This window comes from Siphateles boraxobius, unplaced genomic scaffold, assembly GCF_051911475.1.
Source record: "Siphateles boraxobius isolate OS27281-9 unplaced genomic scaffold, OSU_SipBor_1 3, whole genome shotgun sequence".
NCBI classification, from domain to species: domain Eukaryota; kingdom Metazoa; phylum Chordata; class Actinopteri; order Cypriniformes; family Leuciscidae; genus Siphateles; species Siphateles boraxobius.
The window spans coordinates 8,950,961-8,978,874 of record NW_027508919.1 but is presented as its reverse complement, the minus strand read 5'-3'; the positions used below and the strand labels follow the sequence as shown (position 1 = coordinate 8,978,874).

General features: G+C 36.2%; 3 protein-coding genes across 5 annotated transcripts; 1 reads left to right on the top strand and 2 right to left on the bottom strand.

The window, feature by feature from the left end:
• Positions 1-1,775: 1,775 nt before the first annotated feature.
• Positions 1,776-9,663, bottom strand: ehd1a (EH-domain containing 1a). The gene is made up of 5 exons (XM_077247776.1): positions 8,954-9,663; positions 6,333-6,430; positions 4,068-4,480; positions 3,105-3,269; positions 1,776-3,011 (listed from the first exon to the last, which is right to left on the bottom strand). Exons 1-5 carry the CDS (start codon positions 9,349-9,351, stop codon positions 2,484-2,486), a joined length of 1,602 nt encoding a protein of 533 aa, XP_077103891.1. The 5' UTR covers positions 9,352-9,663; the 3' UTR covers positions 1,776-2,483.
• Positions 9,664-12,127: 2,464 nt separating this feature from the next.
• On the top strand, positions 12,128-15,942 carry ubxn1 (UBX domain protein 1). Its single transcript, XM_077247775.1, has 10 exons — positions 12,128-12,227; positions 12,774-12,836; positions 12,910-12,963; positions 13,257-13,369; positions 13,480-13,555; positions 13,644-13,835; positions 14,869-14,920; positions 15,048-15,170; positions 15,309-15,486; positions 15,614-15,942. Exons 2-10 carry the CDS (start codon positions 12,778-12,780, stop codon positions 15,652-15,654), a joined length of 888 nt encoding a protein of 295 aa, XP_077103890.1. The 5' UTR covers positions 12,128-12,227; positions 12,774-12,777; the 3' UTR covers positions 15,655-15,942.
• Positions 15,943-16,372: 430 nt separating this feature from the next.
• Positions 16,373-27,843, bottom strand: LOC143756913 (pre-mRNA-processing factor 39). Of its 3 annotated transcripts, none has more exons than XM_077247772.1 (14): positions 27,734-27,843; positions 26,944-27,170; positions 26,728-26,853; positions 26,400-26,518; positions 25,487-25,654; positions 24,952-25,129; positions 24,751-24,855; positions 19,835-20,071; positions 19,584-19,710; positions 19,179-19,450; positions 18,312-18,496; positions 17,266-17,337; positions 17,007-17,178; positions 16,373-16,855 (listed from the first exon to the last, which is right to left on the bottom strand). In XM_077247772.1, exons 1-14 carry the CDS (start codon positions 27,801-27,803, stop codon positions 16,787-16,789), a joined length of 2,127 nt encoding a protein of 708 aa, XP_077103887.1. In that variant the 5' UTR covers positions 27,804-27,843; the 3' UTR covers positions 16,373-16,786. The 3 variants fall into 3 exon arrangements, with proteins under 3 accessions (XP_077103887.1, XP_077103888.1, XP_077103889.1); XM_077247773.1 differs by having other exon boundaries at positions 26,944-27,125; positions 27,734-27,804; XM_077247774.1 differs by having other exon boundaries at positions 27,720-27,761.
• Positions 27,844-27,914: the final 71 nt, after the last annotated feature.

Below are 27,914 nucleotides of genomic sequence, written 5' to 3'. Positions count from 1 at the left end.
TGTTTTTTAATTTGACAATAATATTTTAAACTCTTTTCAATCTAGTTTTAGAACTGTCCATAGCACCATTACTGCTACTTCGGTGGTGATAAACGACCTTATTGGTGCCCTGGACAGAAAACAGCAATGTACTACCTTATTTGTGGATTTATCCCAGGCGTTTGATTCAGTGGATCAGTTTGATTGCTGCTGAACAAACTTAGCAGTGCATGTTTTGAACCTGGGACGGTGAAATGGTTTAGAAATTATTTGGCAGATCGGACTCAGTGTTTTCATGTAGAGGATCAAAAATCTGATTTTCTTAATATATCTGAAGGGGTCACCCAGGGGTCCATTTTGGGACCTGTTTTTCTTTTCTATTTATATAAATGATCTGGGTAAGGACATTCAAGCTAAAAAAAAAACACTTTTATGCTGACGATACTATTATTTATACACTTGCTCCATCCATAACACAGACAGTGCAAGAGCTTCAAACTGCATTTCAGTCATTGCAAAGTGCCTTTGTGAGATTAAAATTGGTTTTAAATTCACAGAAAACTAAGTTAATTCACAAGTTCTTGATAATTTTAGCATTTTTACATATGATGGTAAAAATATTGAAAGGGTATCTTACGAATATTTGGACATTTGGATGGATGATAAGCTTTTGTTCAATGTACATATTTTAAATCTAATCAGAAAGCTGAAAGTAAAAATTGGGGTTTATTTTAGAAATAAATCTAATTTGACTTTTAATGAAAGAAAGACTTTTTTTGTATTTGTTGTATTTTAAAATGTTGTCTTACTGAATGGATGCTACCTTGGCCAGGTCTATCTAGTAAAAGAGATTTAATCTCAATGAGACTTCCTGATAAAATAAAGGTACATAAAATCAAAAATACAGTGAAAACAGGAATATTGTGAAATATTACAATACAATTATTTTAATATATTTTAAAATATAATATCAGTCACATGATCCTTCAGAAATCATTCCAATATGCTGATTTGATGCTCATAAAACAGTTTTTATTATTCAGTGTTGAAAACAGTTGTGCTGTGTAATATTTTTGTGGAAATCGTATTACATTCTTTTTAACGTGATTCTTTGATGAATTAGCCTTTACTGTAACTTTTGATCAATTTAATGCATCCTTACTGAATAAAAGCATTAATTTTTTTGAAAAAAAGTCTTACTGGCCCTAAACTTTTGAGCAGTATATAAAAGACAAGCATGTACCATCTCTAGATGCATCTAAAATAATTATCTTAATAATTAAAAATATTTCAGACTTACTAAAATAATTTTGCAGTTGAACATGATCCAGTTGACAGTGAGGGATCAACTTAAAAAAAAATGAATGGGTGATCTTTTTTTTCAGCCACAGATGTGTTGCAAGAGGGTTCATGTTACACTTAACTAAGAAAGTAATAGTCAGCTGCATGAGAAGAAGAAAAAAAATCAGTGATCAACTCCCAATAGCTGCCAAAGAAAACAAGTACTGTACAGTGCAGCACCTCAACATGCCTCAACAAAACAACTTGATGAGCAGAGAGAAATATGACACTGTCATTGCATTACTACCATTCCGAAAAGAACTCAGTTTTTCCACTCAATTCAAAAGCTCTATCGATGCAAGTACATAGTTCTCTGTCAGCACTCATGAAAACAGATGACATATTTGTACACATCTTTCACAACTGTTAATACTGTGTTTGTTTCCAAAGATTTAACTACATATTGCAATTTGTAGTGTCTCTAAAAGCAGAAAACTCAGTCTTTGAAGCGCATGTTTACAAATAAACTCTTTTATTGGTCAATGAAATTGCTGCATTCAAATGAAGGTGAGGGTTTCAGATCACATAATCCCAATAGAAAATAAAGATACAGCCTCAAAATTACAGATTACATATACTGATATAGTTTAGAGATATTAAATCAGAAAACAGTATTCAATTTTCAAAATTGAAAATACAAAATACAGATATAATAGCTTTAAAGAAAAAGAATAAGTTAAGGATGTTTTGCAAAAAAAAAAAAGGAAATAACAGCAATTCTGTTTGGATATATCATATGGAATATTTTTCACATTTGTGTTTCTTTAAAGAGCCCCCTTAACCTCCTCTTTGCCTGCTGCTTTATGACCTCAATCCAATGTCCATTAAACACAACAGTACCATAGAAGTTTTGCAATCAATTTAATTTCTTTTTGGGCTCATAGTGGTTTCTCCATTTCTATGCCATATTAAAATTTAAGAAGAAGAAAGAAAAAGTCTCTCACTGGCACATAAGTTCTTCTTGGTTTGATCTCTCAGTCCTATCATTCTAAGCCAAGCATTTTTGATTTATAACCCTTCCTACAAATCTATGTTTAAGACAGAAACCCAGTTCCTGATGACAAGTTAGTTAACTGAATGGCCAAAAAAGCTAGAAGATATGGCTTGGTCAATTTGGAATGAAGCTGAGAGCCACTGAGATCCAATCAACTCAAGCCGGCTCTTCAATTCTGCTCCGCCCGTTTGGAGGGTGGCACAAGGTGAGCGGGCAGTTTAGCTGGAAGCTCATGCCCCTCTAGCTTTACCTTGATCAGGTGATTCGCCAGCGCAAACTCTTCATCATCCAGGTAGCCATCTTTGTCAACATCTGCCAGAGTCCAAATCTTTCCAAGAACTGTGTTTGGCAGCTTGGACTTCACCAACTCCTTCTTAGCCGTGGCACCAGATACCTTCCCATTAATTGGCGAGAGGGTGTAGAATATTTCGTCATAGGATGGCTTATCACGGCCCACGATCCACTCCAGCTCATCAATGCCTTCCCCTGCACCTTCTCCATATCCATGACCAAACGGCCCGTTCATGGTTCCCTCAAATGCACCCCCCTTCACTGACTGGCTGGGCATGGCAGCCTCCTCCTTACGGACCAGCGTCATGAGCTTAGCAATGTCATTACCTAGCATGTCTTCCAATGACTCCATTAATTTTGGCTTCATGACGGGAAATTTGGTGAAGTCCTGAGCAGCTAGCAGCTCCTGTAAAGAAAGTTTGTGTTATGTGTTTTTATTTTGAATGAAAAGCTCTTTATAAAACTTTAATTTATTGGATAAAAATGTATGGCTTCTTACCTGCATTTTCTTTAGGTTAGGAAAGTCTCCTGGTGAAATGTTGTGCTCTTTCTGAATCTTTTCATAGATTGCACCCAGGTTGGTAATAAGCTCTTTCTTTTTTGAGTCTTTGCCAAATACACTTGGCATCTCTTTCTTCAGAGAACTGATAATGTAAGCGTGTACCTGGAAGAAAAGGATTCAGTTGACTCAAATTAAATACAAGTAGCATTTGTGCAGTTTAGCATGTCAAAACTACACTTCTCACAAGTATTAGGTTCCTTCATAAAATGAAAATAAGACATGAAACTTTATCTGCAAGATCAAAATCCCGTACACACTCAATGGGGATTAAAGTTCATAAAAGTGGCCAGGTATAAGGCATTTCCGTGGATCATCTACAAAACAATTTAATATATTAATTTTACACTAGCTCTCAAAAGCTTGGGTATGGTAAGATTTTGTTTTTGAAATAGATCTATTATGGAACACAAGGCTGCAATATTATCTAAATAATAAATAAAAGAGTCAGAATTGTAAAAGAGCAAAATATTAATATAATAATATTTCATTTAAAGATTGACAACTTTTATATTTTAATATATTTTAAAATATAATATATTCCTGTGATGACAAAGCAGAAATTTTCCATGATCCTTCAGAAATCATTCTAATGTGCTGATTTGCTGCTCAAGAAACAGTTTTTATTATTGTCATCAACGTTAAAACCAGTTGTGCTGCTTAATATTTCATAGAAACCCTGATACCCTTTTTTCAGGACACCTTAATGAATAGAAAGTTCAAAATAACAGCATTTATTTGAAACAGAAATCTTTTGTAACAATAAAAATCTTTACAGCCACTATAATTCAATTTAATGCAACCTTACTGAATATAAGTAACAATTTCTTAAAAAAAAAAAAATTCTTGATGATTCCTAAACTTTTGAACTGTAGTGTACATGTGCAAAAATGTCAGTTTCACCTTAGCGAGACGTGCTCTTTTGATCAGATCATTGAGCTTCCGTAGGGCTGCATTCCTGGGAAGACTTTGAATATCGCTGAAGAGGTCCTTCTCCTCCGCTTCAAACAGCTTCCTGTTATCTGCGATCAGAAGTGGCTGAGCCCAAAATGAGCCGATATACACTCTGACCACCTCGGGGGTGTTTATGATCTTCCCCAGTGACCACATGAGGGCACCATACACCCTCATCAGCTGCTGGGTGCTGATCTGGTCAGCTTTGTTCAGAACCACACGCATCTTGTCCTCGTGGTTTTTCAGGGCCTTGATCACCTCGGAGAACTCATCAGAGATGTCCAGCTTGTGGGCATCGAAGAGCAGGATGATTCTGTCCACTCGTTCGGCAAACCACTCAAGAACTGCTGCAAAGTCATAGCCTGGAATTGAGAGAAGATACAAAGAGGTGCATTAGATTGATTAGATTAGCGACAGCATCATCTGATCTCAGTGAATTCAGATAATTGTAAACAGCAACTATAAAGCTGTGTATTCAGAGAAAGGAGATCTGCTGCCTGTGAAATCCCTGAAGTCTTTGTACATGAATAGAAAGTCACCTATTGTCATCAAACTTTGTCATCCTTTACTTTTTCAGGAGAGAACCAGTGGCGGTCCTGGGTCAGTCATAATCAAAGAAAAATTGACATTATCAAGTAAAGAATGTGTGATTTCGGCCACAGTAATTTAGATGACAATAATAATATTAAACAATACTTATATTAAATAAAAATGTGCCAAAGAAAAAGACCAAAGCTATTTTTAACCTACAATGATTGTGATATAAATTGTTGTTTTTGAAAGGAAATTTTACTTCTGACCCAGGAAAACATTTATGAAATTCAGAAAAATCACAATCAAAAAAAGAGATTGAAACCAGTCAGTGAGAGGTGCTTCTGGGAAACCTGCTAACATTTTTGGAGAAAAATCTCACATGACCATTTACCACACAGGAACATTTAGTTCCACATTTTATAAACTCAATGCCATTTCATGACCCTATTTCCAGCAATTCAGTGTAAACACCTTCACACGGGTGAATTCCAGTTGCAATAGTAGACACAAACGACAAGATGACATCATAATAGCAACCAACGGCAACACTAGAACACAAAGGCTGTTTTAGCTGCAGTCAGACAGAAATACTCAAACAGCCTTTCATGCTTAGTCCCACACAGCCACAACTGTGGCACATTCTGTTGTGTCTCTACTGGGAGTAGTAGTGTGGTAGCCTCAGGGTCTGTAGCATGGCTGCTGTGTCTATGGTATTCTGGGGCACCTTGATCTCAGTATCTGGTTACTGTCTACACTGGCCCCAGAAAGGACAAAAGGGTCACATGACTCTTGATCCTTGAGACATATCCTGTAACAATGCCACATTTCTGTTTTTTAACAGCTGTCTCTTTGTGATGTTGCTATCTGTATCTACAGTCGTACTGTGCAATAAGTTTACATTTGGGCCAACTCAGCATTTCCTTCTTATTCTTCCTGTTCCCAGCTGAACGAGAATGGAGCGTACATCAGATAGTGACTGTGTGGAATATCAGACAGCTCAAAACACACATACAAGCTACCATGATAAAACACTCCTCGAACCACAAAACCTTTGAGGTGGCATAAAAAGAGGAAACTGGGAACAATGCGGTCAGGACTATTTTGGCACAATAGTTTTTCCCTTCTAACATTAGGCCAGTTCGACTGCTTTTACATGTGGAAACAAACTTGGCTGAGCAGCTCTGACATCCTGTTTTATTTTTGTTACATCTTCATTTAATGCAGTACAGCATAAATGAATATTATTATGGGATGAACGATATTCAAACCCTTCCTATTTTAAGGAAATCAACTTAAGATTTCACACAATAGTGTGTTTAGGAAAGGATGTCAGACTTGCTTTACTCGCTTTTCTTCTTTCTGCTGAAAATCACTGACTAATAGATTCATACAGGAAAGTCAAAATAAACATCAGATCAAAGATCAAAAATATGAGGGTGTATAAATAAAAAACATTGATTATATTATTATCATTATTAAATTATATATATATATATATATATATATATATATATATAGAATTAATGAACATAATAAATAATAATATATAAATTAATAAAATAAAATAATAAAATGTAATCAAAAATAAAAATAGAATAATGTAATGTTTTATTATTATCATCATTATTAAATTAATGTGTAAAAAATAAAATAAGCCAGAAAGCACCCAAGGCTGCTGACCTCTGCTGATCCTTTGTTTCTCTCCTGACAGGATGCCTGGAGTATCGATGATACTGATGCTCTCCAAGACGGGGTTGTTTAACTGAGCACACATGAACCTACAGGTACATAGAGAGATAGAGATAGAGATAGAGAGAGAGATAGAGATAGAGATAGAGATAGAGATAGAGATAGAGATAGAGAGAGAGAGAGAGAGAGAGAGAGAGAGAGAGAGAGAGAGAGAGAGAGAGAGAGAGAGAGAGAGACAAACAAGAAAAGTTCAAGAGACTGTAACAGGTTTGGTAAGATTTTCTGAAGCCAAAATATAACTTTTTTCAATATTTCTTTTATTATTATTGTCTGAAGATACCATTAAGAGCAAAAGTAAAAATGTTTGACAAACAGATTTTATTAACATGGGGAGATTATTTCCTTCTGTAACTACATAAATGTTTCAGTAAGCATGAAAACGGGATTGAAGTTGAAATCTCGAAATGCTGTAATAACACAATGAACTTTGGCTATACAAAGACACAGACTGTTTACAGTGATTTACAGTCTTTTGCCTGTCAGCCTACAGCACTCCTCAGCTGCTTACTAATACACATATGTGAATCTCTGTCACAAGGCCGATGCTTACAGCTAGAACTTTCTTAATGAAGCATAGAAACCACTAGAACAAACCGGTCACCCACAGACATCAAGAACAAGACACTAATAGGATAAGGACATAGGTTCCCTTAAAAAAAACACCATTTATGCAAAATATTCCTCAAGCCATTGCAAAACAGGCCATGTTAAAGAAAACTGTCAAAAAACAAGGAAGCTTCATCTAAGCAAGGAATCTTTATTGTGTCATCTAATAACAAACTTTAAGTAACAATAACTTAAAAAGGACAAAACATACACTACTAAAGCCCTTTTTTACCAGGCCAATAAAAAATCCTGGAAGACAGTGTAAGGTCATTAACTGGGCCAATGAATAACCAAGTATCTCTCTTAGAAAGAAAAGATAGGCAATCTTATCCCTTTTTTATTAGAATATTCACATTACATATTATATAATGAGAATATTCTACACATTAAACCTTTTTAGACAATTCCCTTGTTCTGAAAAACAGAGGATGTTTTAACATTACAATATGCAAGTTTCACATTGTGAAATATTCAAAAGTCTGACACATGGAACCAGTTTACACTGCTTATAATTTCATAATGACCACAAATAATCATGTGACTAACACCAAAAGTGGGAAATATCTTCAGAATGAAATACCATTATTACTGTATTGTGGGATTTATGGTTCTCCTTTTAGGACCAAATATTTATTTCTGCTGAATTAGCCTTGAAACTTTTTCCACTAGCATATGGCAGGCCACTGGTAATCCCAGCCAGTTTCAATCCGCTTGTGTAAACTCAACACCTGACACACACCACCTAGAAATCTGTTACAGCTATTGTACAGTCAACGTGGAAATTGTTCAGACTGGCACACTGGGTACTGAGTGAGGGGTAAATGTCCTGGTTAGGTGTTGCCTCATGTACTCTAACTGTGTGAGGGGAGGTAGTTTAAAAAGTTAGTTTGGAAAAGGAGACGGATAGACTAACAGCTCAAGAAAAATTCAAGTTCAAGACCTTGGTCTGTGTGACATCTGCTCTCAGCATATGACTCAGACACACACAGATGGAAATGATGACAACTCTATAGAAAGTGAATAATGACTAAATAATTGTGAGGTCATAATTAAAAACAAATGGATACAGTAAAGCTTATTTTGTCCATCTATTAAGTTACTCCAAAATACATTAAAATATGATTATTATAAAAAGACTTACATCTGTATTATGATGAACATTCGTAATGAACATTATGAAAAAAATGAAATTTACGCAGTGAAGCAATTATGTTTTAAAATATTATTAGTTTACAACGAAAAACTATTCACCACTGTTCTATTTACTAAAGTCAGTGTGTCATAACCAACAGGCACAAAGCAAATACATCGCCATGTGACAGGAAAGCCATAAAACAAACAGAGAGGACCCCCATGATATGGTGTCAACGATTTATTAAAAATATACATTTATATATATAATTATATTTTATATATTTCATATAAAATGAAAACATGTGTTTTTATAAATAGCCTATCATCATTTGAAAAGCCAGTTTTGTTCAGGTCAAAAGTAGGCTAATCATACGAAAATCTTTTGTTTTTAATTTATGTCTCAAATTAATGAATATTTGTAAATAATAAAATATATATATATGGTTACACAAAAAAGGTACACCAGTACTTTTTACTTAGTAAAAGTCATAACTCGTCTCTTACATTATTTTTAGAGTCAAAATATCTATAGAAAATCTATGAATGGTTTGTTTTTGAAAAGTGGTTTGTTTTTTTTCATCTCAATTTGTCATGTGTCAAACATTTGTCCCTGAACTGTAACTGAGATGCTCAAGTCTGCAACTGCAGTATTTGTAAGTGTCAGAAAAGTGCTACGCACTTTAGCGTATTTCCTGATTCGTTACCATACGGTAATTGCCTTAGTTTACCTACCACACCTGTCATTTCATACAGTGACACTTGAGTTATTTATCAATGGACCCTCTTATGCTAAATGATAAATGGTGTATTACCTATTGAGGAAAGCGTTACCAAAGGCGTTGAGTTTTCGGAAAGGCTTTTTTGGATCCACAACCAGCGCATTACCAGGTATCATGCCTTCCTGTTCACCGTGCATAACCGCTATGAAGGAATCCGTCGTCGGCTCGGGGCCTATTCTCATCCCGGGGAAATCCTGCTCCATTAAATGCCTAATGAAGGTGGTTTTCCCGGTCGAGTACTGTCCCACCAGAAGCACCATGGGCTTGTTATCAAAGTCAGCATCTTCTAAAGCCGGTGAATGGAAGTCGTGGAAATGATAGGAGTCCTCTAAAGGAAAGAGTTTGGTGCGGTAGAGGCGCTTCAGTCCCTCCGATACGTTTTGGAAAAGATCTGGGTCTTTTTTCCCTTCTCTTTTAGACCAGCTGAACATGATGGTCGTTATGCGACGATTCTAATTCGAAAGGAAAAAACTAGAATCTGCGTTCGAGCCAAAGCTACGTCCTGTCGAAAGTTTGACTGTCCCACCCCTGTACAGTCAGTCACCTCTGCGTTACGACAAGCAGCACTTCCCTTTTTGGCAAACCCCTCAACTGTAATGCAACGCGTATAACTGAGGCTTGTTGCAACACTCTTCTATTACCGTGCGTCGTTTAAAGTTGCAGTAATTCTAATCGGATCTCTTCTGAACTTTCTGCAGGTATCTAAACCGTGTTTCGCATGTGGAATTTATATACTTCATAATAAAAGCCTTGATTTCGTTAAAACAAACAATGGAATTTATTCATGTTGGAATACCTAAAGCATTACTATGAGAGCGGGCGGATATCATTAGATCACGTATAATAAATACATTCTTGAAATGAGATCGCCACTTATGGAACATAAGGACCGAATCACTGTGGCTACGTGGCTCTTACGAATCCTGAATGAATCTAGTTTTTAAAAAAAATAATAATAATTAAGAATCTAGTTAATATGGATGTGTGTTTCTTTCGTGTTTTACGTTACTATTCTGTAAAAATAATTATTAAATAAATGAAAACAAATTAAAGAAAGAACTAAAAAATATTTCACTTTCATTGAGTCAGGAATTTCAGAACATTTTGGTTACTCAATTTGAACAGAATAAAATATACATTTTCCAACGTTTGCAACATTTACACCACCTAGACATATCCAGTAAGTCAAAATAAATAAATAATAATAATTCAGAAATTCATAACGTCACTAAAAAAATAAGCCCGAAAATGTTTGCCTACTTGCATAACAGTGGACCCTTGTGGACACAAGTGGCAATTACACTCTGAACATCAGCATACTTTTACTATTTCTGTCATAGAAAGATATGGTAAAGGTAGTATGATGAGTAGTATACTAGTATGCAGTTCTGAACCCAGCAAAAATTCTTCTTCTACCAGTTTCACAGCACAACCGGATGTTGTCTAATATTTCCTATTAGTAGGAATATTAGTAGAATAAATATTAGTGGAATATTTATACTATACTGTCAGAACTCACATTAATACTTTATTGTATTTTATTGTTAAATAACACATATAGGCCTATCTATTTATTTCTACATGTATTTTACAAACCATGTTCTTGTATTACCAATGATGATGACATTACCATGTCACATATTTGTAAATGTATACAAATGCATTATAATTGATACATTATGGTAATGTAGATGATAACTTATGAAGGATAAGGCATGGAGGGGGTAAAGGATTCATAGACGCATGCAGCACTTCTGGCTTCCGTCACATGTGACTCTCTGCAGGTAACAGCTTCTCCACTGGCACTTCAATAGTTTTCCACATGGAGTGGCTGTTACATCCAGTGAGCACCAGGAGCAGCTCTTAACACGTTATATGCTTGTCCAACGTCCAACCAATTTTATTCTGTTAATAAAGATAAGAGATCAACAGTTAGAACACCCTTCTTGTCACAACTAGAAATTGCATTATGCCATTTTGAGGATAGTCGTTTGATTTGAAGGACAGAGAAACTGCAGGTTTTGAATATGATATTAGTATTGATATTTATTTAACTTGTAAAATCTGTATTTATTTGAACTGTACATTTGCACGGTTAACCATTCATTTGCTGATCTCTTTCTTATGAAAGAGACTTTGACATTGAACTTTACACCTTGACTCTTTTGGAAGTTATAAAGTCAAAGTCATAATTAAACAAATTTGTTAGAATGAAAACGTCTCATTCTATTCTTTGTGTAATACAACAATCAATAAAACATATTCTTTGTTTTTTACATTAAGAGATGTTTACTCTGTCATTTGGTAATACAAATCCTTCCCAAAAACATAACTGCACTGCAAAGGCCTGTAAACAAGACTTTCCACAATCACAAAAATAAAAAAAGTACTAATAATAAATTGTTAAATATAACTCACCTTTTCTGTTCTCCTTTGTATCAGAAGGTGAAAATTATGGTTGAAGAAGTGTTATGATCTATTTAAACACACATATGACGAAGGGCGAAAGGGAAAGAAAAAAATAGATAGAGGAAATTAGAGGAACATGTGTGAACTTCTGTCATTCAGAAGAAGAATGTCAGAGAGGACGTTGTTGGCAGATTAATTATTATACATTCATCCAATAAGTAACAAGCTATGAGGGCCGTCCCATATGGACTGTTTGCAGATCCACCTGTAACATCATATCTTCACCTTAAACACCTTGCAAACGGACATTGGACACTTTGGAAGGCATATAGGCCTACATTGAGCAAATTATTCTTGTCCTTAAAATGAAAACAGACTATTGTTTAAAGTATTTAGACTATGTCTAAACATCATTGTAATGTTAGGGAAGTTTAAAAAACAGTCATGAGACAAGAATACTGGCTAGATAGTTCTATTTGAACCGATGCTGGATGTATATTATTATCCCATGCTTCACTTGTCCTTCTTTTATAAATAAAACCATACTCTTCTCAATAGCAGCGTGCTTACAAAACCTGTTTAAACATGCCATTTTAAAAGATGGTTAATGCCAAATATATACGTCTTGCAAGGGATAAAGGAAACAGAATTATGGTCACATGGTTGCATCAGTTTAGAATTTTTTATTTTTTATTTTATTTGATCTAACTAAATTTTTTTTTATAAAAATCGGAATAATTGCTTTTATTTTGTTTGCTTTTTATTGTGTAGTTTCTATCCTATTCATGTGGTAGTAGCGCAGTCTATGGGTACACAGGTCAGAGAAAGGCGCATTTTCGCGAATTGGCCGTCGCGGGATTCCGTAGTGTGTGGAAGCGTCCCAGTGCTGATAACAAATGTAAGTAGCTGTTGAACGATGTACAGGGCTAATTAATGATGAAATTAAGTAAAAAATATTGTACTTGATATACTGAAGCGCTATTACTTAATAAAAAAAAAACTATGAACATCTCTCTAGAAGATATTAGCAAGGCAAAAAATAATTAGCTGTTGCTGGAGGCTGATCAGTGTTAGCCTGCCAGCTAGCTGAATTTAATCATGTACTTCTCAGTATAAATATTATAATCACACTTATTGTAACGGTCAGATATGATTGTTATGTAGTGAGGATATGATCATGTGACAGTCAGAAAAATAGAATTAGATAATCTCATTGTTTCGAGCTGGTGTAACGAGTCCATACCCAAATGTATCACTTTTTTGTATTTAAATTGTACAAAATATTTAAAGCTTTTTCTGTAGAGAATAAATAAATCGTCCTTAAAACCCCCTTAATTCTATGAAAGCTTTTGATCAAGCAAGAAGGGTTTTATATTTTATATTTGTGAACTTTAAAAATGCCATGATGTTTATTGTTATAATGCTATAATACACTTATTTTCAGCACAATGGCTGAGTGCACAACCTTAGACAGTTTGCTGGAAATGGGCTTCGACAGAAACAGAGCGTAAGTTATGTCTTTACAAGCATATTTACACCCTAATCTAGTATGTTGCACTCACCCAGTGATTGTTTTGTAGGGAGAGGGCAGTAGCACATACTGGAAACCAGGGCATTGAGAGAGCAATGGACTGGTGAGTCATCATGGATACATTTTGCCAGATGTAACAGGCTTATCCGGTCATGATTTTTATGCCCTAGGTGAGATTAGGCATGATCGAAGGAACACCCCCCACAATTGTCATCATTTTATTATTATTTTTTAAATGCATTTTTTAAAATAAACTGCAATGCAATCTGATAGCCAGTAAGCATTTTCATTGTATAGAGAAGGTGTGATTTAATTGCAATTTAATAAAGTATATAATTAATAACAATAAATAAAAAATATTTTTCTTTGAAAGTTGCATTTACAATTCTGTAACAGGTTAATGGAGCATGAGAATGATCCAGATATAGATGAGCCGTATGTTCCACCTGCTGGGAATACTCTTAGCTCAACAGAAGAACAGATCCAGTCTCCTACAGAAACCTCGGAATGTATGTTCTTCTAATGCTCCGCGCTCTCAATTTCATGAAATCATTGTGGTCACACATCACAAAATGTTACTTTCTCTTTCACTTTTGACTTTAACCAAAACAAAAAACAGCTATTGAAGTTATAGACGAAGAGGGAGATTCCAAGCAACCTATGACCGAGGAAGAAAAGAAGGAACAAGTAAAACGGTCTGTGCTTTGTACAGCTGACCTTAAAATGTATGAATGTAAAAAGCATACATTTAAAAAGCTGAAAAAAATATTGCTTTTCTTTTAGACTGGAGGAGTTGATGAAGGCAAGGCAGGAGGAGAGGAGAGAGAGAGAGCGACAGGAAGAGGTAGATAGAGAAAAGCAGAGAAGGAAACACGGTCAAGAGCTGCTGCAGGTTAAACAAAAGCTTCAGGACGACGAAATGAAGAAGCTGGCGGACATGCGCAGGAGGGAGAAGATGGAGGACAAGCTTGCCAAGTAAGACACGCATGGAAACCGTACCCGTTGGTGTAAAGTATTAACTTTAATTCAGTGGTTCTCAATCGATTTGATTCCAAAGCCCCCATTGTCCACAACAACATTCAAAGCCCCCATGACTTTTCCAGTATTTTGTGATCTACTGGATAAGGATTAAGGGATAAGGATTTTCCCCCATTTAGAGCTTGGCATATCTAAATATTCATGGTATGTCCATTCAGTAAAAATTTAATAAGATATTATTAATTTACATTACTTTTTCAGGTGATGCTTTTTATAATACTTATTTATTCATAGTACACAAATTAAAATAAATATGTAAACAAGAAATATGAAGAGTTCAGATGCAAAAGCCTCTAAGTGCCATCTGAAAATTTCTTCTAGAATGATCATTTTTATCAAGCTCGTATATTTAGGTGTATTAATTTCAATTAAATGTCAATGAAAATGACCTATTAATTGTCATTTAAGTGAAATTTCTGAACTTAAATGTAAGAGCTTGATAAAAATGATCAATGTAGAAGAAAATTTCAGATGGTACTTGGAGGCTTTTGCATCTGAACTCTTCATATATAGATTTAAAGTTGTTTTGGCTTTTTTGAGCACTTTAATCAGCCCAATGCACACAGCCGTATTGCACCATCATCCCATTTCACGGCCGCCACAGAGGATGCGTTAATACGGACATTAGGCAAACTTGGCAAATAGGACAACAAGGCAGTGATATTAGGGGTATACTGCCCTAATGAAAGCCACATTTTGAGCAAATTGATCGTATTAATTCATGCGCATCCATACTCTCATTTTCTTCATAGTAAAATGGCAGTGACGCACAAAGGAAATTGGTTATAGTATACGTAAACTGGAAGTTGTAATGCATGAGCATTACATTCCAAAAAAATCCTGTGCCACACATAAATGTTTCTTGCTAAAGTCTGTATACTTTTTAGTTTTGCAAAGGTCCCGTTAGGGGCTCCATGCGTTGAGAACCACTGCTTTAAATTAAAGTAATAACCTGTGATCCTTTTGTCAGGCAGCGGGTTAAAGACAAGATTGCTCGAGACAGAGAGGAGAGGGCACGAAAGGTATTCATTTACTTACAATGGTTTTACTTTGCTCAGGATACACTAATATTAATATTTCTCTTGTGCCTAGTACAATATATATCAAGTATATAAATAATAAATGACAGAAACCTCTGTTTCTTGGCAGTTTGGAGGCGGTTCATCAAGCACGGGTTTGTCATCTCCCCCCTCTGAAGCCCCACCACAGTCTCCACTTGAGAACCAAGGGGCTCCTCCTGCTAAGAAAGACTATGATGACTGTCGGATACAGGTACTGCCTCAACACGTACGAGGATGTTGACTTCAGTTTAATTGAGCCGATAGAAATTATTTTCAAACATGTTTTTATGTGCCTGAATTATTTCATCGAATATATCACAAAATTGAAACTACTCCCTTTGGTCATTAGGTGCGTCTTCTAGATGGAACCACCTTGAGTACTGTCTTTAAGGCTCAGGAACCTCTGGCTGCTGTGAGAGTCTATGTTCAGATGAATGGGGCAAACGGAGAGGATTTCAACCTCATCACCCCATATCCTAGACGTGTGTACACGGATCTAGACATGGAAAAACCCCTGCGTGAGCTGGGTAAGACCACTTATATTAGGTTGATGTTGATTAGTGACGTTGATTACAGTTCTTTGTCTCCAAGGAATCAACTTCAGACTTTGTTCTCAACATCAGTAATTTATGGAGCTTTCGTTTTACTTGACAGGTCTGGTGCCTTCTGCCGTCCTTGTTGTTACCAAGAAATGAAGTGAAACAATTCTTGAAACAAACTGTTCTTCCAGGCATCAATGCAAGATCAAGCGGATGGAGACTAAGTATCAGTGGATTTATACTGCAATGATTTCACTCAACAAAGCACCAAATATACAATGCAATGAGTTGATCAGTAATTTCATCAAATGTAAACCTGCCGAGACCGCTAAATAAAGGGCCAAGTGAGTTCTCATAGTGATGAACATTTAGAAGGTGGTTGTTACCTTTGTTTCACAACATGAGAAAATGACATTTTTAACAATAAAATTCATTTAACTCTTAGTTGTATGATTTGCATTTTATGATGGCTTTGGAAGTGAAGGCAAAATTTGTAAATAATAGAGCTTTATCAGGGACTATGTAAAGCAGCAGTTCTTAAGCCTCTAGATATATTAACAAAACTATGCTATCTAGAAATGCATGTTCTTCAATAAAAAAACAATAGTTATTGGGGGGGGGGTGAAATGTTTAAATGTTTATCTTGATTGTTTTCTTTAATATAGTAATACAATTATTTATATTAATAATATTTTAATGCAAACAATTTTAATTCATCCTTCAGCCCCCTTCTGAGGTCCCTTATTGGGCCCCAGGTTGAAAACCGCTGATGTGAATTAAGAAACACTTGTAAATGAAAAAACAACAAAAGCTTTTTCCTTTCAACAGTTGCTGTTGCAAGTCAACTAATTTAAAACTTCATTACAAACATATAATTAAAAAATGTATGTAGATTACATTTTATTAAAATTATGAGAGTGATTGCACAGAATAAACTGAATTTTAAAAGAACTTGGTACAAAATGGTCAATGGAAAAATGTTCACAATACAGAGTTAGTAGATGTAACTTAATTCACAGATAAATTACTTCAAAACCAAGTATGAACCACAATAAATATATATATACATATTTACATATACACAAATGCATTTTAAGTTGCAAGGTGGCACATAGTATAAACATTTCAGGAAAGAGTGTAACAGCCTTTAAAAACAATAATAGGTTTGTACATTTTATCCCTCTTTTGACACTGGCTCAAGTTACGCACGGCTGCAGCTTTTGGGGGATTGAGTATGTGTGAGTTGATCACATGAAGCAGCACACCAGACCGCTGTCTCTGAAGAGATTTAGCTGGGAGGGTAGTACTGATTATATTGGTTCCATGGGTTTTGGTAGCTGCCATACCCTCCATACTGCTGCTGAGACACAGGGACAATATTTGTATACAAAACTCATTTTAAATCACTAATGCACCAAAGTTTAATCTTTGAAAGCTCCAATTGCCTCCTACTGGGTAAATGCAGTACTTTAACAATACGACATTCATGAGCAAATTCAATTCTTTACCTGATACCAGCTGCCATAGCTTCCATACGATCCACTCATGTCTCCGCCCATCATAGAGGGAGGTGGTGTCATCATAGGAGCATAAGGCATCATGGGTGGAGCAGTCTGTGGAGGCACCGTCAAGGAAGATCCATCATCCATTTTGTTCATCTTTTCTGGATCATCATTATTGCTTGAGGAATACACAGAAGCACATTAAAAAGTCTTACACACAACTAAATGTTGAAAGGAGATATCTGGGTTTGTTTTTGGAGGTCACCTATTCTCTGCTTCTCTCTTTGCGTCGTGTTCCTGTAGCAGCTTCTGGTGCTCCTCATACATGCTCAACACGCTGATAACATACAAGCAAAACATCTATGTAACATTTAAGTAAACCTATTAATGAAGAATCCACAAAAGAAAAAGTAGTGTGTACCGAGTAAATCAAAAAGTAATATGCAACCCTGGATTACAAAACCAGTCACGTCGCACTGGTATATTTGTGGCAATCGCCAACAATACATTGTATGGGTCAAAATTGTCGATTTTTCTTGTATGCCTAAAATCATCCAGATATTAAGTAAAGATCATGTTCCATGAAGATATTTTGTAAATTTCCTACCGTAAATATATAAATCATTTATTTTTGTGAGTGAATGCAGCACAATCCCGAACATAAATGGACAACTTGAAAGGCGATCTTCTCAATGTTTACATTTTTTTGCACCCTCAGATTCCAGATTTTCAAATAGTTGTATCTCTGCCAAATATTATCCTGTCCTAACAAACCATACACCAATGGAAATCTTATTTAATAATCTTTCAGATGATGAATACATTTCAATTTAAGACAACTGACCCATTTGACTGGTTATGTGGTTCAGGGTCACATATACTGTATGTGAAGAATAAATACAGTTCTGTTCAAAAGTCTTAGGCACATTAGTATTTTCACCAAAATAAATTATATCTTTTGCTGTAGTGTATCAGTAGGAAAAATCTGTTTAAATTTCAAAGATTCCTTTTGCCATTAATTGTAAAAATCCAGTAAGAGTTTTGTATGTTCAAGGAGTCTAATAAAAGCCAGTAAGCTCCTCACAGAGATCTGATCTCACCATCATCGAGTCTGTCTGTGATTACATGAAGAAAACTTGACCTAGCCAACCCGTTTATCTGATATTTCCTACTGACACACTACAGCAAAATAAATAAATAACTGGCTTAAAACCATTGGGATGAAAATACTAATGTGCCTAAGACTTTTGCACAGTACTGTATATCACTTCTGCTGAATCAACTTCTTCAGTGGTCCGAATTAATTCTGACCTCTGTACTGTGGTCCCAAAGTCCTCAGCAAACTGCAGGCGACGCTGGGAGAAAAGGATTTTGGTCTTTGGGGAGAGAGGAGCAGCAAGTGCTTTGGCCACACACTGCTGAATCACACCTCCATTAGCCCGCAAGTCACCTGACATCTCCAGTTCCAGAAGGTTCTGGTACAATCTGCCGTTATCCTGAGGAGCCAAATGCCAGAAGATTTAAATGATTGAGTCATGAATTATTGGTATTGTGATCATTCTCAAGAATAAGCTTTGTAAGGGGTAAACCAAGCTCTTCCATGTTCACAGTAAGATATGTCTGAAATTCACTACTGTTCAAAAGTTTGGGATCGTTAAGATTTTATGAAAAAGTCTCTTGTGCTTACCAAGGCTGCATTTATTTGATCTAAAAATACAGTAAAACAGTAATATTGTGTAATATTAATGCAATTTATAAGAACAGCTATCTATTTGAATACAATTTAACATGTAATTAATTTCTGTGATGCAAACCTGAATTTTCAGCCTCATTACAGTGTCACATGACATGATCCTTCAGAAATCATTCTAATATGCTGATTAGCTGCTCAAGAAACATTTCTTCTTATTATCAATGTTTAAAACAGTTTTTCTGCTTAATATTTTTGTGGAAACAAGATACTATCTTAATTATTCTCTGATGAATAGAAAGTTCAAAAGAACAGTATTTATTTGAAATAAAAATCTTTTGTAACATTAAATCTATTTACTGTCACTTATGACAAATCTATTGTGTCCTTGATGAATAAAAGTATTCTTTTTTCCCCCAAAACTAAACCCAAACTTCTGAAAAGTACTGTATGTAAAATGTCTAAAATGTCAAATGGTGGTGTTTTACCGGACTCAGCTCTATGGCTTCCTGTAGAACAGCGCGGGCCCTGGCAGGGTTCTTGCACAGCTTGTGAAGGAAGCGAGCCAGTTTGATGGAGTAGAAGGCATGGAGTGTGGGGTTGTCTTTACTCTGGTCCACCGTCTCCTTCAGGAGAGACTCTGCCACATCTAAGCGCGCTGCTCTCCGCTCCAGACCTACCCTCCTCAGACGCACCGCAGCCAAACCAGGCACTGTTATCTCAAGGGATTCTAGAATACGCTGTGCCTCTGAAATATTACCTATGGGAGAGAAGAGAAATGTAGAGACAGAATGTAAAACAGAGATTATGCAGTAGCTGAAGACATTTCAATCAAAAAGTATTAAAATGTTTTATATTTAAGTGCATTTTCTATGCTAAACTGACTTTCTTACCATGTTTTTCCTCAAATGAAGCCCACTGAAGGTGGATGCTGTGTTTGTACGGAAGATGGATTTCACAAGCTCTGCGGTACACATTACGCACCTCCTCCAGGCCGCGTGGTTCCAGGTAATGGACATACTGTAATGCACACGAATAGATTACAAAATGCAACAGAAAAGTCTTACAAATATGGCAAAATAATAAAGCAGATCATTATGATATTGAATATATGAATAGGTTGTTTGATCTCCTTTCCACTTACTTTATCCCAGAATTCCTCATAGAGTGCACAAGCAATGAGACAACGCTCAAACAGAATCAGTACTCTCCCATGCCCAGCTACACACTCTTGTTTTGAATCTTCATGGCTTTCCACCGCCGTCCCTTCAGCGGTCATTGCCGCTGTTTCAGCTTCTGCTATCTCCCAGTCCAGATAGCTCTGCCAGGCTTTCAACTGGGCTCTATCCAGAGGCTTCACGTGGAAATAAGGCCTTTTAATCTGGAAAAAAAGGAGAGGTACAGGAAGGTGAATTGACCGAAAAACTTCATACAGTTCAAAAGTTTTTGATAGAAGTCTCTTATGCTCACCAAGGCTGCATTTATTTGATCAAAAATACAGTAAAAACAGTGATATTGTGAAATATTGCAATTCATAAAATTGTTAGTTCCAGTCCTTGCTGCTGATTGGCCAATAGCTTAACCCAACAACCGTTTTTGCTGTGTATCACTGATTTGATCTATCAGGCAGTATGATAATAGGTAAGTAGTTTGAGAAACTATTTGAAGAGACTTCTGATAAAATGAACTGTCATCCTCCAGTGCAGAAAAATAACATTGATACATTTGCGAAAACTCGAGTCGTGTTGACAAAAATACCGTGCAGCAAACCCAAGTGACATTGGGGGATCGCGATACCGGCTCAACATCGTGATGTCTGTCAGCCATGGCCCAAGCGTTACATGTCTGTCTAAGCAGATATCTGAATGTTCCACCTTTGAGTTTTTGCTGTAGTTATGTAGACACTGAGAAGAGACATGGGTGAAAAAAAGGAGCACCATTTCTGCTAAGGAATTCAGCACCATTAAACACATCTGAAGCGATTGTAAACAAAGTGTGGTTTGACGTGGCGTGCACTAACATTTTGGACGTAGATGGAAAGAGGGTAATTTAACCAACAAACATTTTCTCAAGTATGTAAAAATAAGTTTTAACGAAGAAACGTTTTGTGTCATGCCTAACATCGCCCTTCAGCCGTGACAACACCCTTCGACACAATACAGCACGGCTGCTCGTACCTTATTGCTTACTTAAAAAAATAACTTTTCTATTGGAATATATTTTCAAATGTATTCTATTCAGGTGATGGAAAAGCTGATAAATATCACAGCTGATAAATAACTCTTTTGGACAAGCTGTGTTCCCAGAGAGTTTAAAAGCTGCAGTTATCACTCCAATTTTCAAGGGGGGAGACCATTCTGAAATTGCCAACTACAGACCAGTTAGTATCCTTCCAATAAAATCTAAGGTAATTGAAAAAGTTGTGTCCAAACAGCTAATTAACCATCTGAATTTGGGTCACCATTATTCAAACGAAATTCAATTTGGGTTTAGATCGAAACAATAAACAGAGACAGCCCTCTGCTATTTTGTGGAACAGTTAAAAGGCATGTTGGATAAAGGAGGGGTGGTAGGAGCCATCTTTATAGATTTAAAAAAGTCAATCATAATGTGCTGTTATCTAAATTATCAACTCATAATGTCCCAGCAAATGCTATTGAATGGATGGCTTCATATTTGCGTGAGACAACATTGTACAAGAATTAAAGGTACAACCTCATTCTTAAATTGTCCTACCGGTGTTCCACAAGGTTCAGTTTTGGGCCCTCTTTTATTCAGTATCTATATAAATGATCTACCATCCATCTGTCCAGAAGTTAATATTCAAATGTATGCAGATGATACGGTTATCTACGTCCATGCTAAATCTAAACAGCATGCTGCATTTCTACTCTCAGGAGCTATGGAGAAAATCGCAGATTGGATGTTTGACACTAAATTTAGCCAGGACGGTTAGTATGTATTTCTCTATTAGAGGAAGTAATTGCACTCCTCCTGAGATTAGTATTAAAGGACAAAAGATACAGGATGTTCAGCAGGTTAAATATTTAGGTGTGATTATTGACAGCGGTCTATTCTTCAAAAAACATATTACAAAAATAAATAAATAAAACAGTAAAGTATAATCTGGCTCATTTCAGATTTATAAGAAATCAAATGAGTACAAATGCAGCAAAACTGTACATGCATGCAATGGTATGGTCACATTTTTCATATTGTAGCACAACCTGGTCTCAATCAAGTGGTACATTAATGCAACCACTTCAGAGTCTGTATAAACAAACATTGAAAGTCATGGATAAAAAACCTAATTCTCATCATTTTTGTAATATAGTCAAAAAGCATAACCTGTTGACTTTTGAAAACTTCCTGTTTATGTCTTATGTTGGGTTAGTATATAAGATCATTCATGACTTATCACCACAATCTCTCAAACAATATGTAACAATAAGCAGACTGGCACAATGTTAACAAGAGCTTCCTCTAGAGGGGACTGTTGTCAGGGCTCAACATAAAAAAAAATCCCCACTGGCCCCCAGGGCCAGTAGATCAGAATTTTACTGGCCCCTTCTATATTTTTACTGGCCCTGAAAGAAATAGAAGGAAAATCACTTTTCCATTAAATTGTATTTAGTGAATACATTAGGATTAATTTTTCTTGTCCCCTCACAATGACAGTAAACTAATTATTACAATACATGAGTGATGAGTAATGTTACATTGGCTATATTTTCACTTCAAAATGGCAAAATTAGACAAAAGTATATTAGTCTGCCTGATTATTTTTGTCATTCGTTTAACATTTATGACCTAAAAAACTCTCAATGAAGAAAAAATGGAGAACGCGCTGAATCTGATTATAACAAGACTGAAGCGAACACGAATTTGTGTAGCTTACACTTAATCACAGATTTTTAGGGGGACTAGGCAGAAGTTTAGGGGGGAATTTGATTACACTATTTTTAGATAGCCCGTCGGGCAAGCCGGTTATGCATTTTGGTCGGCTTTTGTTGGAAATTTCCGGCAAATGAAACAGTGCATGCCCTCATCGCCTTTCTCCACTCTACTCCTACTGTGTTTTCCATGACACTAGGAATTAGGACTGGGCGAAATGGCCAAAAAATCATATCTCTGTATTTTTTGGTTAAATGGCGATATACATCTCGGTACTTTCTATGTTTTTCTATTTGGATAAAGAAAATCTGTATTTTTTAAAAAAAAAATATTTCACATCCGTCTCAATGATTTCCAAACAATGTTGATATTGAAGGATATGGAAACAAATATAGGGAATGTAATGTAGGCTATGCAATATATTATGTGCAAAAAGGTGGTTAAAATCACATTACATTCTAACATTGTAACATTACAATCTAAAAACAAAAATAAGGCTTTTGTTTTTAAAATGACTAAAGGCTAAACTAAAAATGAAAATAAAAACAAAAGCACAAACTAATTATATTAGCCTGCATTTGATTACCCCATTATAATGCTCACTTTCATAAAAACATACCTCTGGGGTTTAAAATTCCACATATGACACATTTATTGTCTCAAAAAAAAAATGTATATTTAAGTCAGAATTATTGCGCTACTATTCTATTGTGCTCGTCTGTTTGGTGGCAATGCGCGCGGCGGCGCTCATTAATGGAAGCTTGAATTTTAGCGGAGATTCACTTGAAGAAGCTCGTCCTCTCCTGACAGTGAAATGGACATATTTGTTTGACTTTCTAACATTTACAGATAGAGAATATACCTGTGAAATGTAAGTTAAGCACTGAGGAAAGCACCATGTCTAAAAACGCATTAAACAGCGCATCTTTCAGTCAGCAACAGTATCTGTCAGAGCATCTGACAGGGCACGCTGCTTGTTAACTATATCTTACCAGTTATTTTGAAGCGCTTAATATTAATATAAGCTTGTGTCATGTTTAGGACAAATTCTACTATGTTCTTTCACTGCAGGAGCTCACACTGCGGTACTCCGCTATTTTTCAGATGTGCTCGTATCAAACTACTGTATAGATATAAACGATATTGCCTCATTCCATATCGTTTAAAAAAAAATCGATATACTGTACACACTTGATTTACCGCCCATCCCTACTAGGAATGTCCTCTTTCTTGTATCAGTCTCGTAGTTCTTTGACATTTTAACACGTTATAAATAACCTGAAGTAACATTGACACTCTTCGCGCCAATGACGTTTGCTGTTTGTTTTGCTGATGGCCAGCGCGGGCCAGTGACTGGCCAATCAACTAGCCCGACATACTCTTTTACTGGCCCCGGGCCATCGGGCCATTGCTTATGTCGAGCCCTGCTGTTGTGTTAAGTTTCAGTCTATGACATTTGGACAAAACTGCTTTTCAGTAAAGGCAGCTGGCATGTGGAATTCCTTACCACTGAGTGTCAGAGAATGCATTACATTCAAAAAATTTAAAGGTAGTGTGAAAATATGGTTGAAGGACAATCAGGTTTGTAGTCATTGAGCTATGATACACTGAATGTGGTCAGTATGTTTTTTACTGTGTGTATGTTAAATTCTTGTAATGACAGTTTGTTTATTTTTTTATTTGGATTATTGATGTCGTGTTTATTATGGGTTTGGGAGGTTTGGTATATATATATATATATATATATATATATATATATATATATATATATATATATATATATATATTGTTTTTTTTTTTTATTGTAATACTTTGCACGCTATTGGCACCTGCCCAGGGACTGCAGATGGGAATTAGCTTTTAGCTAAATCTGGTACAATACATATTGTGCATTGTCTCTGTTAAATAAATAAAAAATAAAAATAAATAAATAAATAAAAGCTGAATTTTCAGCATCATGAATCTTCAGTGTCACGTTATCATTCAGAAATCATTCTAATATACTGATTTGGTGCTCAAGAAACATTTCTTATTAGCAATGTTGAACTTTTTATCAGGATACTTTGATGCAAGAAAGAAAATGTCTTGACTGTCACATTTGATCAATTTAGTGCACCCTTGTTGAATAAATAAAAAAAATTTTTTTTTTACTGTTCAGGGACTTACAGATTCCTCATAGTTCCATCTCTTCCTGACTTCTGCCTCATTTTGTTGGTACATTTCCTCTCTGCTGACCAACAGGAGCTCCTGCATCTTCTGCACCGCCTCTTCCTACATAAAAACATATTAAAGATTAAAACGATAATCTCCAGTCTAACAACAATTTCACATAAAAAAAAAACTTGTAGTGGAGATGGAAAGTGTTACCGAGTCATTGTCTGTAGGCTCTTCCTCCCCTGGTGGTCTCTCCTCTTCATCTGCAGTGATATCAGGTCTCTCTTTTTTGGCTTGAATCTGGCTCTGTTTGTACTCAGTCCTCACCTTACTGTACTCCTTAGGAGACAGGATATCCTGAGGCAGGTGGGAGGTTAGGTGAGTTTTCAGTCTGAGAGAAGAGACAGAAATTCAGAGAACATCAGCCTGTGTAACTTAAGTGACGATTTTTATGGACTCTGAAAGCAAAATAATTTTTGTGATATTTTGGTGATCTGGATTTGTGTTTAACTGCAGGTGTTTGACAGTTTACCAATTAGGCTTTTGTTGATGCATTCAGCTGCATCTAAATATAAAGGGGGAAAGAGACCACAGAATATGAGCGTGAGAAGAAATGGTAACAAATTCTCACAAATCCATGCGTGTGTGTGTGTGTGTCGTATGTGGATTGTGTGCCTCAAATCTGAGGAGTTGTGCGAGGAAAAAAATTGTTAAGACAAATAACAGATGGTCCACAAGCATAGCGTACTTTTCATAATGTGTGTTGTAGAGCTGTGTGGGGACCCTCAGTACACGGTCATAGACACTGGTCATGGACTTCAGGTTGCCCTGCTCCTTCTCCCACTCGGCGAACAGATCCCACAGCCTGTCTGAATTGAAGTCCCAGCCAGCAGCTGCAACTGCCTCCTCAAACACACTGAGGAGAGGACAAGACTTTACTTTTCATGTTATATTGTTTCCTGGGATGGTTTATTGCTGTAAAGATTAATATATTTAAAGTCATTATGAAGTATTCTGGCATACTGCAGTGTTTATTATATAAATGACTCATCCATGCACATCATTTTTTTCAATTTATGTGCCCTCATAATCTTTAATCAAAAATATTAACGCCTCCTACCCCTTGCAACGACATCTCTTCTCTGATGACGTGGGCCCTCAAACCAATCACTAACATGAGATCGCAGCAAAAGCAAACAATAACGATCCAACAATCCCCGATGGACAAAATTAAGTCATTAAGTCAAGATAAGCCATTTCTATCAGCTATACGTTACAACAGGGAATAATAGATATTCACTAGATATTCACTACTTCCATTTTATGCTGACTTTAAGCTTTAACTGAAGCCTGGAATACACTACACATTTTCAAACACAAGTCATCATACACTTCCTGACTTTGTGACTGGTAACAGAGAAAAACTGGGCATCATACACTAAATGACTGAGGACAACATACTACCAGACTTTCAAGTCATTCCAAATACAACATATTCTCTCAGAAACTCGTTGATACAAGATGCATGCCACATAAATAAAAAAAAGTGTGTGTTCTAAATTAATCTCAAAATATTAAACGTTTTGATATCCTCCAACTGGACGGATTCATAGTTTAAAGAATGAAATCCTGCAAGGTTAGAGTTTTTTTCTCATTCATACCTGCGTATGCGCCATGTTGAATCTGGTAGGTTCATGTTGAGCGTTCCCAGCAGCAGGTTGATGTAGTGGATCCAGAGATCAACACTGAGAGGAATGGCCTTCAAACCACGTTCACACACCTGTCACAGGAACCAAATAGAGCTTTACATCTCCGCTCCAATATTGTGTACAAATAATTTTTTAATATTACAAAATTGCAGACCAATCAGAAAAGTTAATATAATGAAATGACAACCATGACAGAGGGTTTTTTTTCCGTTTTGAGATTGTTTTTGTTCTTTTGTATTCTCATACAATGACTGAACTGTCAATCTATGCATGTTCTTACTTCTTCAGCCTTATCGTTGTGTCCGGCCCGTCTCTCAAGATCCACAAACTTTTTCCAGTAACCATAGCACAGTGGATACCTGACCAGAAATGCATTCAGGGCTTGACGGGAAGCTCTCATGTGGCCCTGCAATAAATAATGAAATGAAAACCATAAAACCAAATAACATTTTGGTGTAGACCCAAAAACAAAGCAATGTGATCTGTTTTCATTCACCTCTTGTTCACAATATTGCAGAAGGTCAGTCCAGCTGTTAAAATCTTGAGGATTGTTGCTGGCAAGTGTCCAAAGTCTCTCAAAGTCTGTCGGCATCTCTCCCTCCTCCTCTTCTCCTTCTGCTGTGTAGGATGCTGTTGAGATGCATGCATCAGCACCGCTCTTCACGGACTCCTCAACATCTGGTTTAGGAAGGTATGCAACCTCAGGCTCATAAAGCTCCGTCACTGAAAACAATGTGTTTGATCAAATACATTGCAGTGTACTTGGGTCATATCGAAGTCAACTTATGTGGCAGTGGCAGCAGCTAAAACTGTAATATATTATGGATTTAGCTATCTTGCTATAGGACAATTTGTTTTTGTTTTCTTTCTTCCTTGACGACATGTGCTTTAGAATATTAATTGTTCATTTATGGTAAATGGACTGCATTTATGTAGCGCTTTCAACAGACACATGGCCTGTCGGGAGCAGCTGGGATGGAACCGGGAATAGAACCACCAACCTTCCGGTTTGTTGACAACCTACATGAACCACTGAGCCAGAGTCGCCCCTTTATAACATTTATAAATGTAATCGTATTAAACTTGACATTAGAGTGTCAAACAACTCTTACAGTATCAACATACTCAAGTTCGAATCAATAAATCACTGGTTAGTTAGCTCGATAGCTATATTGAAGACCTGCTCGTGTAATTGATGCATTAAAGCATTTAAGAAATGAATACGACAAACCATTCATACATGCTTACTAACTCAGTATGTTATTAAGTAACTTTTAAAGGGAAACCTGGAGGGTTTGTGAGTTCCCCGTTGTTGCTCGGGTCTTCTTTGCCTTCCGCCGCCATTATTGACCACATAACAAATGACGCATAGAATGTGCGACCCCTGATTTTTCATTTTACTGTCGCAGTAGATTGACGATGGCAAGGCCGCCCGCCGCTGTCTGACCTGAAATCCTGCTGAAATCT

Excerpts from the sequence above, each read along its gene's own strand:
- ehd1a (XM_077247776.1), bottom strand. The coding sequence starts at position 9,351 with ATGTTCAGCTGGTCTAAAAGAGAAGGGAAAAAAGACCCAGATCTTTTC. Across the intron at positions 6,431-8,953 it reads GGTAACGCTTTCCTCAATAG|GTTCATGTGTGCTCAGTTAA; the intron begins GTAATACACCAT and ends ATGTACCTGTAG. Across the intron at positions 4,481-6,332 it reads GAAACAAAGGATCAGCAGAG|GCTATGACTTTGCAGCAGTT; the intron begins GTCAGCAGCCTT and ends TCTCAATTCCAG.
- ubxn1 (XM_077247775.1), top strand. The coding sequence starts at position 12,778 with ATGGCTGAGTGCACAACCTTAGACAGTTTGCTGGAAATGGGCTTCGAC. Across the intron at positions 13,370-13,479 it reads TCCTACAGAAACCTCGGAAT|CTATTGAAGTTATAGACGAA; the intron begins GTATGTTCTTCT and ends AACAAAAAACAG. Across the intron at positions 14,921-15,047 it reads GAGAGGAGAGGGCACGAAAG|TTTGGAGGCGGTTCATCAAG; the intron begins GTATTCATTTAC and ends GTTTCTTGGCAG.
- LOC143756913 (XM_077247772.1), bottom strand. The coding sequence starts at position 27,803 with ATGTGGTCAATAATGGCGGCGGAAGGCAAAGAAGACCCGAGCAACAAC. Across the intron at positions 20,072-24,750 it reads GATGGAACTATGAGGAATCT|ATTAAAAGGCCTTATTTCCA; the intron begins GTAAGTCCCTGA and ends CTTTTTTTCCAG. Across the intron at positions 19,711-19,834 it reads ATGAGGAATTCTGGGATAAA|TATGTCCATTACCTGGAACC; the intron begins GTAAGTGGAAAG and ends TGTGCATTACAG.